Raw genomic sequence first — 15,020 nt, forward strand, 5'->3', positions numbered from 1 at the left:
TAGAAACTCAACAATACTCTGGTCAATATACCTAAGCAACAACCTCTCTGAAAATCCTCTGTAATAATTTTCCCTGCAATACAAATAACCATTACTTTGACAACATTCTGCAGTAGACTCGATCCAATGCTTTATTACACTTTCACACAAACCTTTGCTGTCAAAGACCTCAGTTATTACGATCTAGCAGTGATTTAGTTACAATCCGGTTTCTTGCTCTTCATCACACCAGATTGGTCAAGCAACCAATAATCATTGAAGAAACTTATGCTAATTTAATTGTTACAGGGTAGCTCTATTAGAATGTAGAACACTCTCCACCGCACTAGACCATCAAACTACTATGATGCGCTTTTGATCATAGTTCTTATCTACATTTTGAACTGGCATTGAACAACACAGGTTGTCATAGCACAACACCCCACGAGATCCACGTCTCGGCACAATTGCTGTGCATGCTCACCCATGCTGACAAATCACAGTCTCGGCCCAATTGTTGTGCATGCTCACCCACGCTGGAAAATCACAGTCTTGGCCCAATTGCTGTGCGCATCACATTCAACATTATACACAACTATATTGCCCATACGTGCATGCTCTAGCTCAGATCGTGCCTTTCACAGTAGGGATCACAAGCACTATCTATGATCCCGGTTTGACAAATTCGATCGGGTAGAATTATCCCTTGGCCCCCCACCTGAAGTGCTCATGCTCACATTGACTTCTTCAACAAATCAGATGACTTGGCTATGTGCAATGCAACCCTGTTCTGGATTTGAAGTGCTTCAGTTTTCATTCCTAGCGTTGTATTATGCTCATCAAATCCACTGGACTGCTAATTCGTATTCCTTCCTTGACTTTGAATTAAATCTCAATCTCCTGGAATGAATTTGCCACTCGATACAACAAATAGTTCAACAATTTGCAGGATATATGAGTTGTGAATTTTGTCGCCAATTAAATCGATTGAATATGTGAACTATTTTAGCCAATACACAAGATATCTCCAGCGTGTCCAATCATTATTTGGCCCAGAACTCGTGCGCTACGGAATTGCTTAAGAATTCCACCCGCAAAGATATGGTGGCTTCTCTAATGTTTTAGAAACAGCATAGTCGCCCCTAGACTCACCACAAAGATTTAGTCTCTAACAACAATTTGGTTCGTCGACCCATTCTAGTGATTCAGTCTCCACGCATCCCTTGAACCACTAACAGAATTTCGGCTCTTGTTGCCTTGAATGATTGTCAATTCGACTCGACATATGGAATGTACACCCTACAAAATTCAATGATCACAACCCATAATAAAAAATCGAATTTTTTTTTTGGCCAAACAAGAATAACAATTTCAGCCCTCCACAATAGGACACAATCAGTTCTTCTGGTTTGTTGACACGACTCCGAATAATCTTGTCCTTCTGCTCTTAGACAACAATTCGACGAAATGCAATTCGATTCTCGAACCAAGCTCAACCCTTGTTGGAAGAAATTTTGCTCTAGGGTTTCAACTTGTTAAATTTTCACATTCCGGGAACAAAAGATAAATCTATCACCGCTAAACCCCTCAGGCTGGAAGGAAAACCAACTCTGATTCCACTGTAATATCCTGTTTTAATTATTGCGTTATATTACGGGAAATTTTCTTTAGAAAATTATGCCTTTAATTTTATTCAAAAATAGAATGAGAATTCTCCAATTTATGCCAGAGAAATTGATAACATAAAAATCCAGAAATCAATAACTGCTGCAGCTCTGGCAAATTAAGACAAAACACGACAATTATAACATGAGACAATTGTCCCTGCAAATTGCTAAGACGACACACATAGGATGAGTACCCACTGTCACCTTGGCATGAGCGCCCAGTCTTTAAGCCCAACTCCTACTTGAATGGCTATGAGAGGATTACCTATGTGAGACAAATTCACCCAAGAACTGATTGATTAGTGCCTTGATTGGGGTCTTTGGTGAAGAGAGGAGTTAATTATTTACTGTTTTACTCATTTGGAAATGTAAAGGATGCAAGAGAATAGTGCAGACCAGTGAGATGATTCACTCAAACCTGAAAATAAAAAACATGCAAAAGTTCAAATGAGTGAAAATTTAATATATTTACCAAATATGTGAGTTGAACCTTTGGTAATGAGGTTTTCTGTGTAATTTTGCTTGTCCTGTTGTAGAAAAACGCAAGAAAACAACAAGTTAATCCCTTTACAGGGCCACCTATAAGTGCCTAAACACTCTAGATTGATAACATAGGGGTGGGGAAGCTAGGACAACAGTGTTAAATCAATTTAGCCCCTTACTAAGTTTTAGATCTGCAACAGATATGGGTTTCTAGGTTAGCTGGAAACTCTAGAGTCTAAATAGAGCTTTTGGGATCAAATCCCACTGGGTGAAAACCCATAATTAAATTCCAGTTTATAAATTATACTTCTAGTTGGAATATGCTTAAGATAGTCCCAGATTAATAATATTAACTTGAATAACAAATCTGGTAACTATCACAAGGGTTTTTAAGATGAGAACTTAGTTGGAGAAGTCCTTGTACCTCGGATCTCTACAAAATCTGAAGATGTATGGCTTAATTTAATGCAGATCTGCAAAAATATGCTCAATATACCTGTGAAATATGTGTGTTTGAAAGATTAAAACAAGGTATATTGATCCATTGCACCAAATTTAAAATTTATGCTCAAAACCCCAAGCGTTACTAGCTAAACTTCGAGATAAAATCTGAAAAATGCAAGCTAGTAAATATTTAATAAAACACAAATAAAAAGCTTTTGGACATTTTAAATAAGAAAATGGTTGTTGAGATATGATTGCCTTTGCCACAACTTCACCTCTCAAGTGCTGGGTTGTGAACCATGTTCACTCTTAAGTGGTCTTGCAATCTAAACAATGAGGTGAGTTTGGAGTCGAGAAGACTATGTCGTCCCCATCTATGTCCAAGACACTCAACAAGATTCCAGATCCAACTAGGAGTGACTTCTAGCGATGTGTCTCCAATCTTCAGGTCAACTGTGGGGTAGAAGAAATCTTCAACTTCCAACAAGGGAAATATGGAAGACTATTTCTTTGGCTATTCCCTCCACGTGGCTATGCAATGCCTTGATGGATCGTCCCTCCAACCTTTCTGTGACCCTTACTCGTGTTTTATCTTATTAAGCCCTATTACAACAAGAACCAAGAACAGGCAAAATAAAACAAGCAAACCCACAAATTGACCACAAGATGTTTTCAAATAAGATCTATTATTGCATGAGTGATCTCACTATTCAACATGCATTGAAAATAGAGGAGGTGCTATCCTTCTATAATTTTTCTTTTTAACAACTAGTTGGACCTCTCTAAAAATTCTAATGCCCTAGATTTAGGAGTAATCCACACAACAAACTTTTGTACCGTGAATTTAGAAATTAACCAGACATTCAAAAATTAACCTAAATTTAAGAATGTAATTGCAAGTACTTACTTGGCAATTTTGTTTAGAAGTGATTCCAGACTGTTGTTGCTCCCGCTCTTACTACCAAACCGATTGTTTCCTCATAGCCTATTTGGGATTAATCTATTCGGTTCCCAGATCCAAAAGACTTTGTATTTGAAGTCTTTTGGCCCCGTGCCCAAAACCCAAGAACAATTGCTCAATTTTCAAATTCCTCTCAATAGATTCTGACTATTGCTTCTTTGTGTATTCCCCTTTGTCTTTGTTTTCCTCAAAGGTCAAGAACCTCCCCCTTCCCTTTGTCATCTCCTCTCTTCTTATACACCAATCCTTCCACTGCCTTCTTTTCCACCGTCTCAGGGTCTTGATTAATAAAATGTTTTCTTCCTGTTCTCTGTCGGTCATAGGTGGAGCGAATTTCAGCTCCCACCTTGCTCTTTCATTTCATAGAGGCGGTCACGTTTAAGAGTAATGGACTTAAGTACTGTATTTATTTAATTCATGTTGTATTCATAGTCTACTTTATAACTCCTCATGACTTTATTTTATGCTCCTTTTAATTGCATAATATATATAATGAATTCTTTTAAGTTTGTATATTATAATTTTTCCCTTTTAGTTTATATAACAATTAATATATATTATAATTTCTTTGTATATTTTGTATTGTATTTCCTTTGCTATTTTATATAATATGTATTATATTCAATTTATTTTTGTACCATATATATTATATTCCCTTTTTACTTTGTATAATACATTGTCTTTCCCCTTTATTTTGTATAGTTATATATTATGGTGGTGGTACATACATTAAGTACCTCACCCAATATATTTAATATTTTTGTGAATTAGGTATTTTCTTAGAACTTTCAATAATTAATTCGTTTATCTTTTACTGGGCAATTTTCATAATAAGTTAATATGTATACTAGTGCAGTGCATCCGATGCATGCCTATGTAGCTATCATATGCATGTCTCGTATGCATGCTAATATTCCTATGCTACCTTTAATTCGAGATGGATCATTACAAAAATAATATTTTTACTTTCAATCCACAACCCAAAGACTAAGTAAAAATCAACAAACATAAATTGATCTCACTGTTCAACAACCATTGAAAATAGAGGAGGGGCTATCCTTCTATAATTTTTCTTTTTAACGGCTAGTTGGACCTCTCTCTAAAAATAATATTTTTACTTGCAATTCACAACCTGGAGACTAAGTAAAATTCAACAAAAATAAATTTATTACGAAAGTTTGTGCACAAAGGTGAATTCGACTTGGCATGTTTCCTTCAAACTGCAATGTTCCCTTTTATTTAACCTCAAAGAGGCAAGAAGTGAAGAGAAATTGTCAAACATGGTCAACGTCTTGCTTAGGAAGACTCCAATGGCTAGTTGAGGTGGCTCGCTCCACTTTGTTTGGCTAGATATGGTCCATAGAAACTCGACTTGGTCCAAGGAAGTTTGATTTGTTTGAAAGGAAGATGACTTTGCTTTACAATGACTACTTTTTATCCACACATGGTCCAACGTTCCACCTTTTGACTTCAAATGGCTATTTTGACCCTTCGCAACAACTAACTTGACCCCCATGTGGGACAAAGGAAATCTGTCACCTTGCATGGAATCATGGATGCTAGATCTCCAAAACCCTTAAGAATTTGAGGATTTTTCCACGTGGGTTTGTCCATCTAGTTTTTTACATAACTGTTGACATCAAGTTTGCTCCTTCAAGCCAAGTCCTTTGAATCCACGTGGCATCTAATGAGGACATCATCATGCAATAAATGTGGATCTCCAATGCCCCAGGGAAAATATCTATTACTTGGGTTTTGTCCGACCAATTTTGTAGAAAACTTTTGACATGATGCATGTCTCATTTGGACAAGCTTTTACCCTGTTTCGCCACCTAAAAACTCCATGTGTCCTTAGACAACCTTTCACAACCATTTTCTTGATGATGCCTTCACATTTTGGAAAAATTTCTACGTGGCATGTCATCTACAATTTATTTTGAGCAAGCAAAGAACAAGATGACTTTTTGCCTTTAGGGACCAAGTGCATTGGGAAATGTAAACTGCTGAAACTATCAGACTGCCAAGTTGAGAATTGACTGATAAATACTGCACCAAGGCCAAGGATGCATACAAACTCTATGACGCATGACCATGTGGTAATTCAGGTGCATATGACATGGGCTGGACTGGCCCCTACAACTGCAATCAGCCCTACATAACCAGATGCTCCCATAAACCATGAGTCCCAATGTGATCCACTCCAAGTTCTCCAATCCTATATATAGGATGAAAGGAGCTAAGATTGGGAACCAAAGGGATTGGCCATGGCCCAGGCCTAGGACATCTCAATACAAAGACTCGCATTTCCTTTACAAGTCTTCAACTTGTGTCCTTGGGCTTACAATGGTGTTATGCAGACTGAAAATGTATTTTATATGTACGCTTGCTGAAATGAGGGGTAATGGGTACGATAATCAAATTGGTAAATCTTAGAGTTTCCTTGCTATTGAGATGGTGAAACTTAAGGTTCAAACATAACTCCATGGTTATTAGACCCACATGTTCTTGCTGTGGCCTGGCAGGTCTGCATTGGCCACCTTATGAACTTGTGCTTGTCACTGTCTGCACTGCTTATGATTTTTACCGTCATGACCGTGGTGACCTGGGGAACTATTTAATCATCCTGTCAAAAAAGTATGTTCTGAGCAGTTCAAGAGACTGGGTGAACCCTAAAGAGAGTGTGGGCCATACCCATACATGCCTCTTCTAATCATGTACTCCCATGGTAGTGTCTCAGCTGGTTGTTTGGTCATCAGTGGACACCAATATAATCTCATTTCATTTCTAAGATGCAATATAAAAAATATTTATTTGTAGATCATACACTACATATATTCTTCTTGCAAATGCATCTATTATCTGAACTAATCTTTTATTGGTACTGACTTTTTTCAAAGTTTTTTGTTATTGAATGTCTAGTTGTTGCTAAAAGCGGTGCCTTCGATATTTTCTTGAACCTGTTGTTTCTTCCTTCTATCATTACCATTTAGTAAAGGGGGTGGGTGTTTTATTGTATAGTATATTTATTGACAGCAATAAGTTTTGTTGTTACAGGAGAGGGGTGCTCTGAAATGTTAAATCTGGAGTGCAATGCCCCCGCTTTGCCAGAGGCACCATTTGGACCTTGGATGGTTTCAATTTGCTCTGCTTACTGTGATACTACGAGAGCATTGTGCTTTTGTGGGGAAGGCTCTAAGTACCCGGATCGCCCTGTTGCAGAGTCGTGCGGCTTTCAAGTCAAGTATGTATCATTTCTTAGAATGGGAAATTTTCACATTGAATGTTATCGTAAGTAACATTTGCCTGGAAGCGGATAGCATTGCCATTTTTCACCTTTTAATTTGACATTCATTGGCATAAATACATGGAGAAATTCAAATTTTTGTGGTTGGCAGCGGGCAGGTAGTGAATTGGTCAATAGCAGACTCTGAAATGATATATACAAATGACATCAGCAAACCTGGGTGGTGTAATGTGAATCCGCAAGAAGTGGAAGAAGGAAAGTCTCTGTACAAACATGAATGTGAATGTAAATATGACTGTCAAGGGGGACGATTTTGTGAAATTCCTACTGAATGTAGTTGCATCAACCAGTGTTCTGGAAATGGATGTTGTCATGGTGGATTCTGCCAGGTTAGATCATAAATTCCAATATTTAAAATATTTCCAACATTTGGTGGCCAGAAATTTGTGAATGCCCTGATGATTTCCTTTTCTATTTTTCCCTTATTTTGAGGAAAAAATAAGCCGTAAATCATAATTTTAAAGTTCACGAAGTGGTCTCCTTTAAGGAATCTTCTCATCTGATTTAGGTCTGCTGCTCATTACTATAGAATATTTTGCATAATAACTTCAAAAATTCCAAGTTAGTTAACAGTTTTACCAAATGTTTATTATATGCTTGAAATGTTTGTCTTCTTCAAAGCGACAATGAATCAAAAACTTATTTTTATTCTGTCAAACAGTGTAAGGATGGTTGGTATGGGGTTGATTGCAGCATCCCTTCCATATCTTCACCACTAAAGGAATGGCCTCCATGGCTTCGCCCAGCAACAGTTCATGTACCTGATGGAAGGTTTGGAGATGATTACCATAGCATTAGAGCTGCAGTGAAAAAGAAGAGACCACTTATATATATTTATGACTTGCCCCCAGAGTTTAACAGCCATCTCCTTGAGGTTAGATTTTGGAATTCTTCATTTTGACTTGTTTTGCAGTCAGATTATTCTCATACTGACATGATTTTTGTTTATTGTCACTGAATTGCAAGCTTTGTAATTGTTTTTCTTTATTCTTTGCAGGGGCGGCACTTTAGGTTTTACTGTGTAAATAGGCTCTATGATGAACAGAATAAAACACTTTGGACTGACCAGCTGTATGGTTCACAGGTCTCTCTTGTTTTCATTATCTAAATGATGTGCATGTAAATATGGTATTGTATTAAATGTGCTTGAAATGCATCTATGCTGTTAGTTTTAAATTTGGGATATTACATTATAAAGACTGGAGACTTTAAAAACTTCATTAGTGAATCATTCAAGAAAGTACAAGACAGAGCACATTACCTTTAGATGCATAGTGAACTCTGTTGAATGTTGTAACGTATTTGGAGCTTCACTGTGGTATGGAATCTGGATGCTTTTGCTTTGGTACTTCTACTCAAAACCATAATTTTTTTCATTGGCTGAATATACGTTAAATACATACATTAAAATTTAAAACCACCTACTGAATGTAATATTAGCACTGATTTATGAGATCAATTGTAATATGGTGACCTTGTGAGATTCATTTGCACTTTGCACTCGTAAGTGATTTGTCAAATGGCATCTCGTACATATCATTCAGACCAATTTCTTAAGACCAGCTAAATATGCCTAACTACAATCTGATTAATCTTTGTTTTCTGTTTTGCAGATGGCATTTTATGAAAGTCTCTTGGCTAGTCCTTATCGCACATTAAATGGTGAAGAGGCAGACTACTTTTATGTGCCAGTCCTTGATGCTTGTCTCATTGCTCGGGCAGATGATGCACCTCACTTGAGTATGAAGGTATTCTTCCATTTTTTCCTTTCCCTGTCTTTGCTATATCTCGTACATCTGCCATCTATAAAGGTCAACATAGAACAAATGATAAGGTTGATGACAGAAATGCAAGCTTCAGGTTATTGTTAGGCATGAATGGTTCATGGAAAAATCCTTACACAAGTGCTTTTGGAAAAATAACTAGGTTCGGTCTTCATAATTGTCTTTGTACTTATGTCATTATGTATATTTTATGTATCAAGCAAAAGAAGAAAGAAAATATTGTTTTTCAGGCATGGGTTTCATGCTCCATTTAAATGGTCAACTAGGTTAAGCATGCATTTCATGCTCCTAGGGTTTGTCAAGTCAAGAAATATTTGTCTTGAGTTAAAAGAATTATTGTCATATGTAAAAGACCCATTTGGGCAATTTGTATTAAGAAAGAAACATTATTTTTGTGTTTGTAAAGTCAATTTTGACTCCCAAGACTAAGTCGGCCCTCCTAGTGAAAGTCGGCCTAGAAGAATAAGGCTGATGACAGAAATGCAAGCTTCAGGTTATTGTTAGGCATGAATGGTTCATGGAAAAATCCTTACACAAGTGCTGTTGGAAAAATAACTAGGTTCGGTCTTCATACTTTAAATTGTCTTTGTACTTATGTCATTATGTATATTTTATGTATCAAGCAAAAGAAGAAAGAAAATATTGTTTTTCAAGCATGGGTTTCATGCTCCATTTAAATGGTCAACTAGGTCAAGCATGCATTTCATGCTCCTAGGATTTGTCAAGTCAAGAAATATTTGTCATGAGTCAAAAGAATTATTGTCATATGTAAAAGACCCATTTGGGCAATTTGTATTAAGAAAGAAACATTATTTTTGAGTTTGTAAAGTCAATTTTGACTCCCAAGACTAAGTCAGCCTTGCCAGTGAAAATCGGCCTAGAAGAAGCCTATTCAACCCCTTAAGAAAGGTATACAAGGGAAGAGACTTCAACTCATTGGGACATGAATCACAAGCAAGTTCGATCTGCACCTAGATGAAGAGAAAACAAGAGCGAAGGACAAGGAAGCAAGAAGAAAGAACAAGTGAAGGAAGAAGATCTGAAATCTGACCTATTTCTGCCCACACATGCTAAAGTCTAGGGTTTTTGTGCAAGTTGTAGGGCCAAAAATTATAGGCCGAAGTTGCAGACTTGAATTGAGGGCTGAAACTTTGATTGGAGCAGACTTTGAAGAGGTTGACCTTCGTTGACTTTGTCTTGTTTGGCTGACTTGGGGCTTGAGGATGTCTTGGACTTGGTCTTTGGGTCTTGGAGGTCTCATTTTGATCTGATTCTATAAGAAAAGGATTATTTGGGTTTTCCCCAGTTGTGGGGTTTTGCCCTGGCGTGGAGCCTATATCTTGTGTTCTTTCTGTTTTGTGATCTTCATGTTTTAATAATTGTTTGATGAAGAAGTAAAACAAAATAATAAAATGACAACAAATATCACAAGTAATTATCAAGTAAGGAGAATCAACATTAATCTACAATACATTGATTTTCCAACAAGTGCAACATGAAATAGTTGCTTGGAACATGGGTTTAGAAAGGGAAATTAGAAATATGGGCTTCTGGAACTTTGATGCTTTTACATGATTTATGAACCACTATGCTGTCCTTATATTGTGCTCATGTAGATGGAAATTACATGGTCAATGTATCTTGATGTTTGTTGCCTTTTCTCATGTGAGTGAAACTTACGTGGTCCATCTCTCTAATCTACCGCTCTACCAACTTACCATATCTCTTATCTCCCATTAGTTGAGATATAAGAGGATTGATGAATCCTCTATGGTTGAAACTCCTTGAATGAAATCCAAATAAAAGATAAGAGGCTGAAACCTTTATGGGTTAACATTTTAAGAAAAATAAAATATGGGAATGAAACAATTGGGGATGAAGCCTTGTTACCCCATTGCACGAGGATAACTCTTGTGATTTTAATTACAAGATATGATTTGCAACATGGTATTGATTGAGCTTTTGATGGATTTGGGGTGTGCTCTTCCTTTCAAATGCTTCTAGATGGTTTTGATGGAGTTGGTGTTTGCACCTTCATGACAGATTTGTTACACCCATGTGCTTGGCTTGGAGATGCCTTCTAGTGGAAGTTTTGATGATTCTCATGAGATGTTTGATTTGATGGAGCGCCCATGGATCTATTCAACCTTGAATGTCATGCTTCATGTGCTTATATTGCCTATACTTTGTTCTATGGTGAATTGTGCCTTGCATTGGCATTATATAATGAGGTGAGCTCTTGTGGAGAAACATCCTAGGTCAAATAGGCATGCTTGAAATAATAATGCACAATAGTTCTGATGCCGTAATTTTTACAATTAACCATAAATGTAAATTTTGTGCCCTAAATTTAGGAATGAACTTAAATTCAACAATTTAAACCAATAATGATGCCTTAATTTGTATTTTAACCAGATAATCTGAATTTTAACAATTTAAATGCAAATACTTACTTAGAACTCGTGTTTGAAGGTGTTTCTGGACTAATCGTTGCTCCCGCTCACATTACCAAACTGACCCTTTTCCTCTCAGCCTATCTGGGATCAACCTATCTGGTTCCCAAACCCAGAAGACTTCGTATTTGAGGCCTTCTGGCCCCGTGTCCAAAACTCCAAGAACAATTACTCAATTATCATGTTTCTCTCCACAAATTCCCTCAGACTACTACTTCTCTGTATGTCTTCCTTAGTCTACCCTTCTTCTGAAAGACCAAAAAAAAACTCCCCTTTCTCATGCCTTCCCCGGTCTCTTTATATTCCCAAATCCACCATCTCAAAGTCCGAATTAATAAAATGTTTTTCTTCTGGTTCTTTGTCGGTCATAGGTGGAGCGAATTCCAGCTCCCACACTGCTCTTTCATTTCTTAGAGGCGGTCACGTTTATAAAGTTAAGAGTGATGGACTTAAGTGCTATATTTATTTAATTCATGAGCATCATAGTTTTTAGCAATTTAATTTCTTAATACTTTTTATTGAACTTATATTCCATTAAAATTTATTAATTTAATTTTAAATTAATTATTAAGGTTGTTTGGGAATGATTTATTGAAATGATAATGTCATACGTCCTTTCCATTATATTTATTTAGTTTCTTTTTAGCCAATATAATATATATACAAGTTCTTTTAGTTACTATAATTAAAATTTCCTTTTATTTTGTATAATCCATTGTATTAACTTTATTTTGGAATTATATATTGTGATGATGGTACACATATCAAGTACCCCATTCGGTATAATCATTATATTTTGGTGAGTTAGGTATTTACTTCAAAAATCAATTCATTACCCTACACTTAGTCGTTTTTCAATATTAGCTAGTATGTATGCTAGTGCAGTGCATGTGATGCATGCATATGTAGCTAACATATGCATGCCTCATATGCATGCTATTATTTCTATGCTTCCCTATAATTCAAGATGGGTCATTACATACACCCCTCCTTCAGAAAACTTCGTCCGGAAGTTAAGGTTTATATAATATAGCAGTGATGATTTTAGCAATTAGAATAATCATGTAAGGATTGTGTTTTGTGATTGAATTCTCATTTAATGTGAGGACGCTTCAAAATTTTTGTTTTGAACATTTATAGGTTAACAACTTAGTAGTCATGCTCTGCTCCAATCAGACTCCCAAGATATTCTTGACCATCCTATCCTTCCTAATCTCTTTTACCCCCATCCTGTCCGTCCTCTATTGGAGTATGCCATGGCGTCAACTATACTAACCTAACCATTTATCAACTTCCAAGGTGACAACGTCAATTATATCAACCCAACTTCCAATAGGCATCCAACAATCATCATCACACGTCTAGGGGAGCGTGACTCACACAGTGCTCCCATGGCCCTAGGTTTTGGAGGATAAACGGTGGGCAACACCTCCACCCCTCCTAGCATCATGTAATCTTATTGAGCCTCAATTGTTGTTGGAGTTTTGTCATCACGTGGTTGGTTTGGTAATACTACTATCTGTTGAGAAATCAATGCAAGTATATTAGGGTTTGATTCCTCTTACTTGATAATTACTTGTGAGTTATGTTGGCTTCTTTTACTTCTTTATTATCTTATCTTTCATCAAGCAAATACCATATTATGTGTGTATGAAGATCACAAAAACACAAGACACAAGATGTAGGCACTATGCCAGGACAAAACCCCCCTCGAGGAGAAAACCCAGTCAAAAGTTCTCTTCCTTCAATAGTATTTTTTGAGACTCTTCAACCTAGACAAAGACCAAACCTTCCCTCCACACCAAGTCAGCCTTCCCAGGTCTTCGACCTCTTTGCAGTAGCACTTCCACCCCAACAACTTCGACTATGCAGGAACTTACGACATCAGGCAACAACTGGCAGCAACAACACTTGGAAGACTTTGATCTCCCAAACTAGGGCACGAAACAGAGAGAGAGTAGCACCAAAATTTCGATTTCTTCCTTCACCTTAGACTTGACCCAACTCGCACTTCCTTTAGACTTTTTTGAACCACTTCGCACTTCTCCAACTTCCTTAGAGATATTGAACTTGCTTGAGATGAGATGCTCCAAATGAATTCGATCTCCTTCTATTTATAGGCTTCAAGTGAGGTCGAATTGGTGTCCCTTAGGCCGACTTGGTGCAGAGGTTACATAAATTATATTTGACTCAATAATAAGCCTTTTTACATGATTCAAAAGCCCAAGAAGGGTCTCTTTAAATGTATAATAACACTATAGACTTAATATTAATCCTAGGAGTCCATAATGGTGACTTTGACTAATATAATGATGATCCAAGCATGAAACCCATGCTTTATGCTTTAATAAGTCATTGATACAATAATAAAAATTCTTTTCTTTATTCTTTTGACAAGTACATTTCATGATGACTCAAATACATTAATGAAGACCGAACCTAGTTACATTTTCCAACACTATCTGTAATGTAAACAATTTTCCATACATAATAGTATATGCATCATTATATTCAAAACCACTTGTATTCAAATAACAATTTCTGTGCGTTCCAAATATGTTGCTAGCTATGATATTGATCTTTGAGTTCATACAATGTATTTAGCTATGTGTAGCCCATGTATCTATAAGTTGGCTTTCATATTAAGTAGTCAAGTGTAGTAATTCTTGATTATTTCTATATCATCATTTAGATTGGTACATAAAAATGCATATTTATTATCATCAGATCAATAACATAATTCATATTAGTATCCATGTACCAACAATGTTAAGCAAATAGCATACTTCATATTGGTATCCATGTACCAACAATTAAGCAAATAACATATTTCATATTGGTATCCATGTACCAGCAATGTTAAGCAAACAATCATTCTTATGTGTAACCTTTCATAGTTATAGAACAATTCAAAATGATAGTCCCAAGTATCCAACCAAAATAAAGTAAAGATATACAAATAAGGTTTTAAGTGCTTCAAAATAAACACAAGTTGGGGTATTTATGACATATGGTCTCTGTGTCTTCCCAGGGGGCCGATCCAGGACTATACTTGTCCCATTGGACCTTAACTTGGTCTTAGCAGTTTCTAAGTTGTCAAACTCTACTTTCTAGTATATGTAATGGTTTGATCGAAATGGTTCCCTCGACCGATACCTACAATTCCTTTCATTGAAGATTATGAGATTTGTCAAGTATGTAATGTCTAAGTACAGATACATGAAAAATATTATGAATTTTATGCAAGTGGGGTGGCAGTGCAAGACGATAGGCGACAGGTCCAATTTTTTCTAGAACATTGAATGGCCCAATGAACCGAGGCGACAAATTTGTTCCTTTTCCAACCCAGATGGTGCTTTTGTTTGGTCTGATGCGGATAAAAATTTGATTCTCTACATCATAATTCCTATCAGGCCCCTGAGCATCAACATGACTTTTCTGTCTATCTTGTGCCTCCTTTAACCGTTGTCTAATTTGTTTTACCTATTCTTCCATCTCTTGAATTAATTTTGGCCCCACTATCACCCGGTCCTCTAACGTGTCCCAATTTAATGGTGTTCTGCAAGGTCTTCCATATAATGATTCAAATGGAGACATTCCGATTGAACTGTGGTAATTGTTATTGTATGCAAATTCAACCAAGGGCAAGTACTTTTCCCAGTGTGTTTGTTGATCCATAACGTACATTCTTAGCATATCTTCTATTACTTGATTTACCCTTTCTATCTGTCTATCGGTTTCTGGGTGATAAGTTGTACTTAAATTTAGTTTTAGTTCCTAAAGCCGACTACATACAAGTCCAAAATCTTGAAGTAAATCGGGTATCTCTATCTGATATGATCTTCTTAAGAACTCCATGAAACCTGATGATTTTGTTTATAAATACCATAGGAATGTAAAGATTGTTAATCAACACACCAATCTTGCGAGTACCTGACAGGGACA

At 36.5% G+C, this 15,020-nt stretch overlaps 1 protein-coding gene across 1 annotated transcript in view; it reads left to right on the top strand.

Moving 5' to 3' along the window:
* The window catches only part of LOC149153425 (exostosin family protein), a 178,445-nt gene that overhangs the window by 73,681 nt on the left and 89,744 nt on the right, over positions 1-15,020 (top strand). The window contains exons 3-7 of the mRNA XM_089438819.1: positions 6,589-6,775; positions 6,930-7,167; positions 7,500-7,712; positions 7,836-7,922; positions 8,452-8,586. Of these exons, the coding sequence (XP_089294945.1) occupies positions 6,589-6,775; positions 6,930-7,167; positions 7,500-7,712; positions 7,836-7,922; positions 8,452-8,586 (860 nt within the window). The remainder of the gene's footprint in view (positions 1-6,588; positions 6,776-6,929; positions 7,168-7,499; positions 7,713-7,835; positions 7,923-8,451; positions 8,587-15,020) is intronic.

The sequence above is a fragment of the Pinus tabuliformis genome, chromosome 9 (genome assembly GCF_031772625.1).
Source record: "Pinus tabuliformis cultivar Carrire ecotype Pingquan chromosome 9, CPIR1, whole genome shotgun sequence".
In the NCBI taxonomy this organism is placed as follows: Eukaryota; Viridiplantae; Streptophyta; class Pinopsida; order Pinales; family Pinaceae; genus Pinus; species Pinus tabuliformis.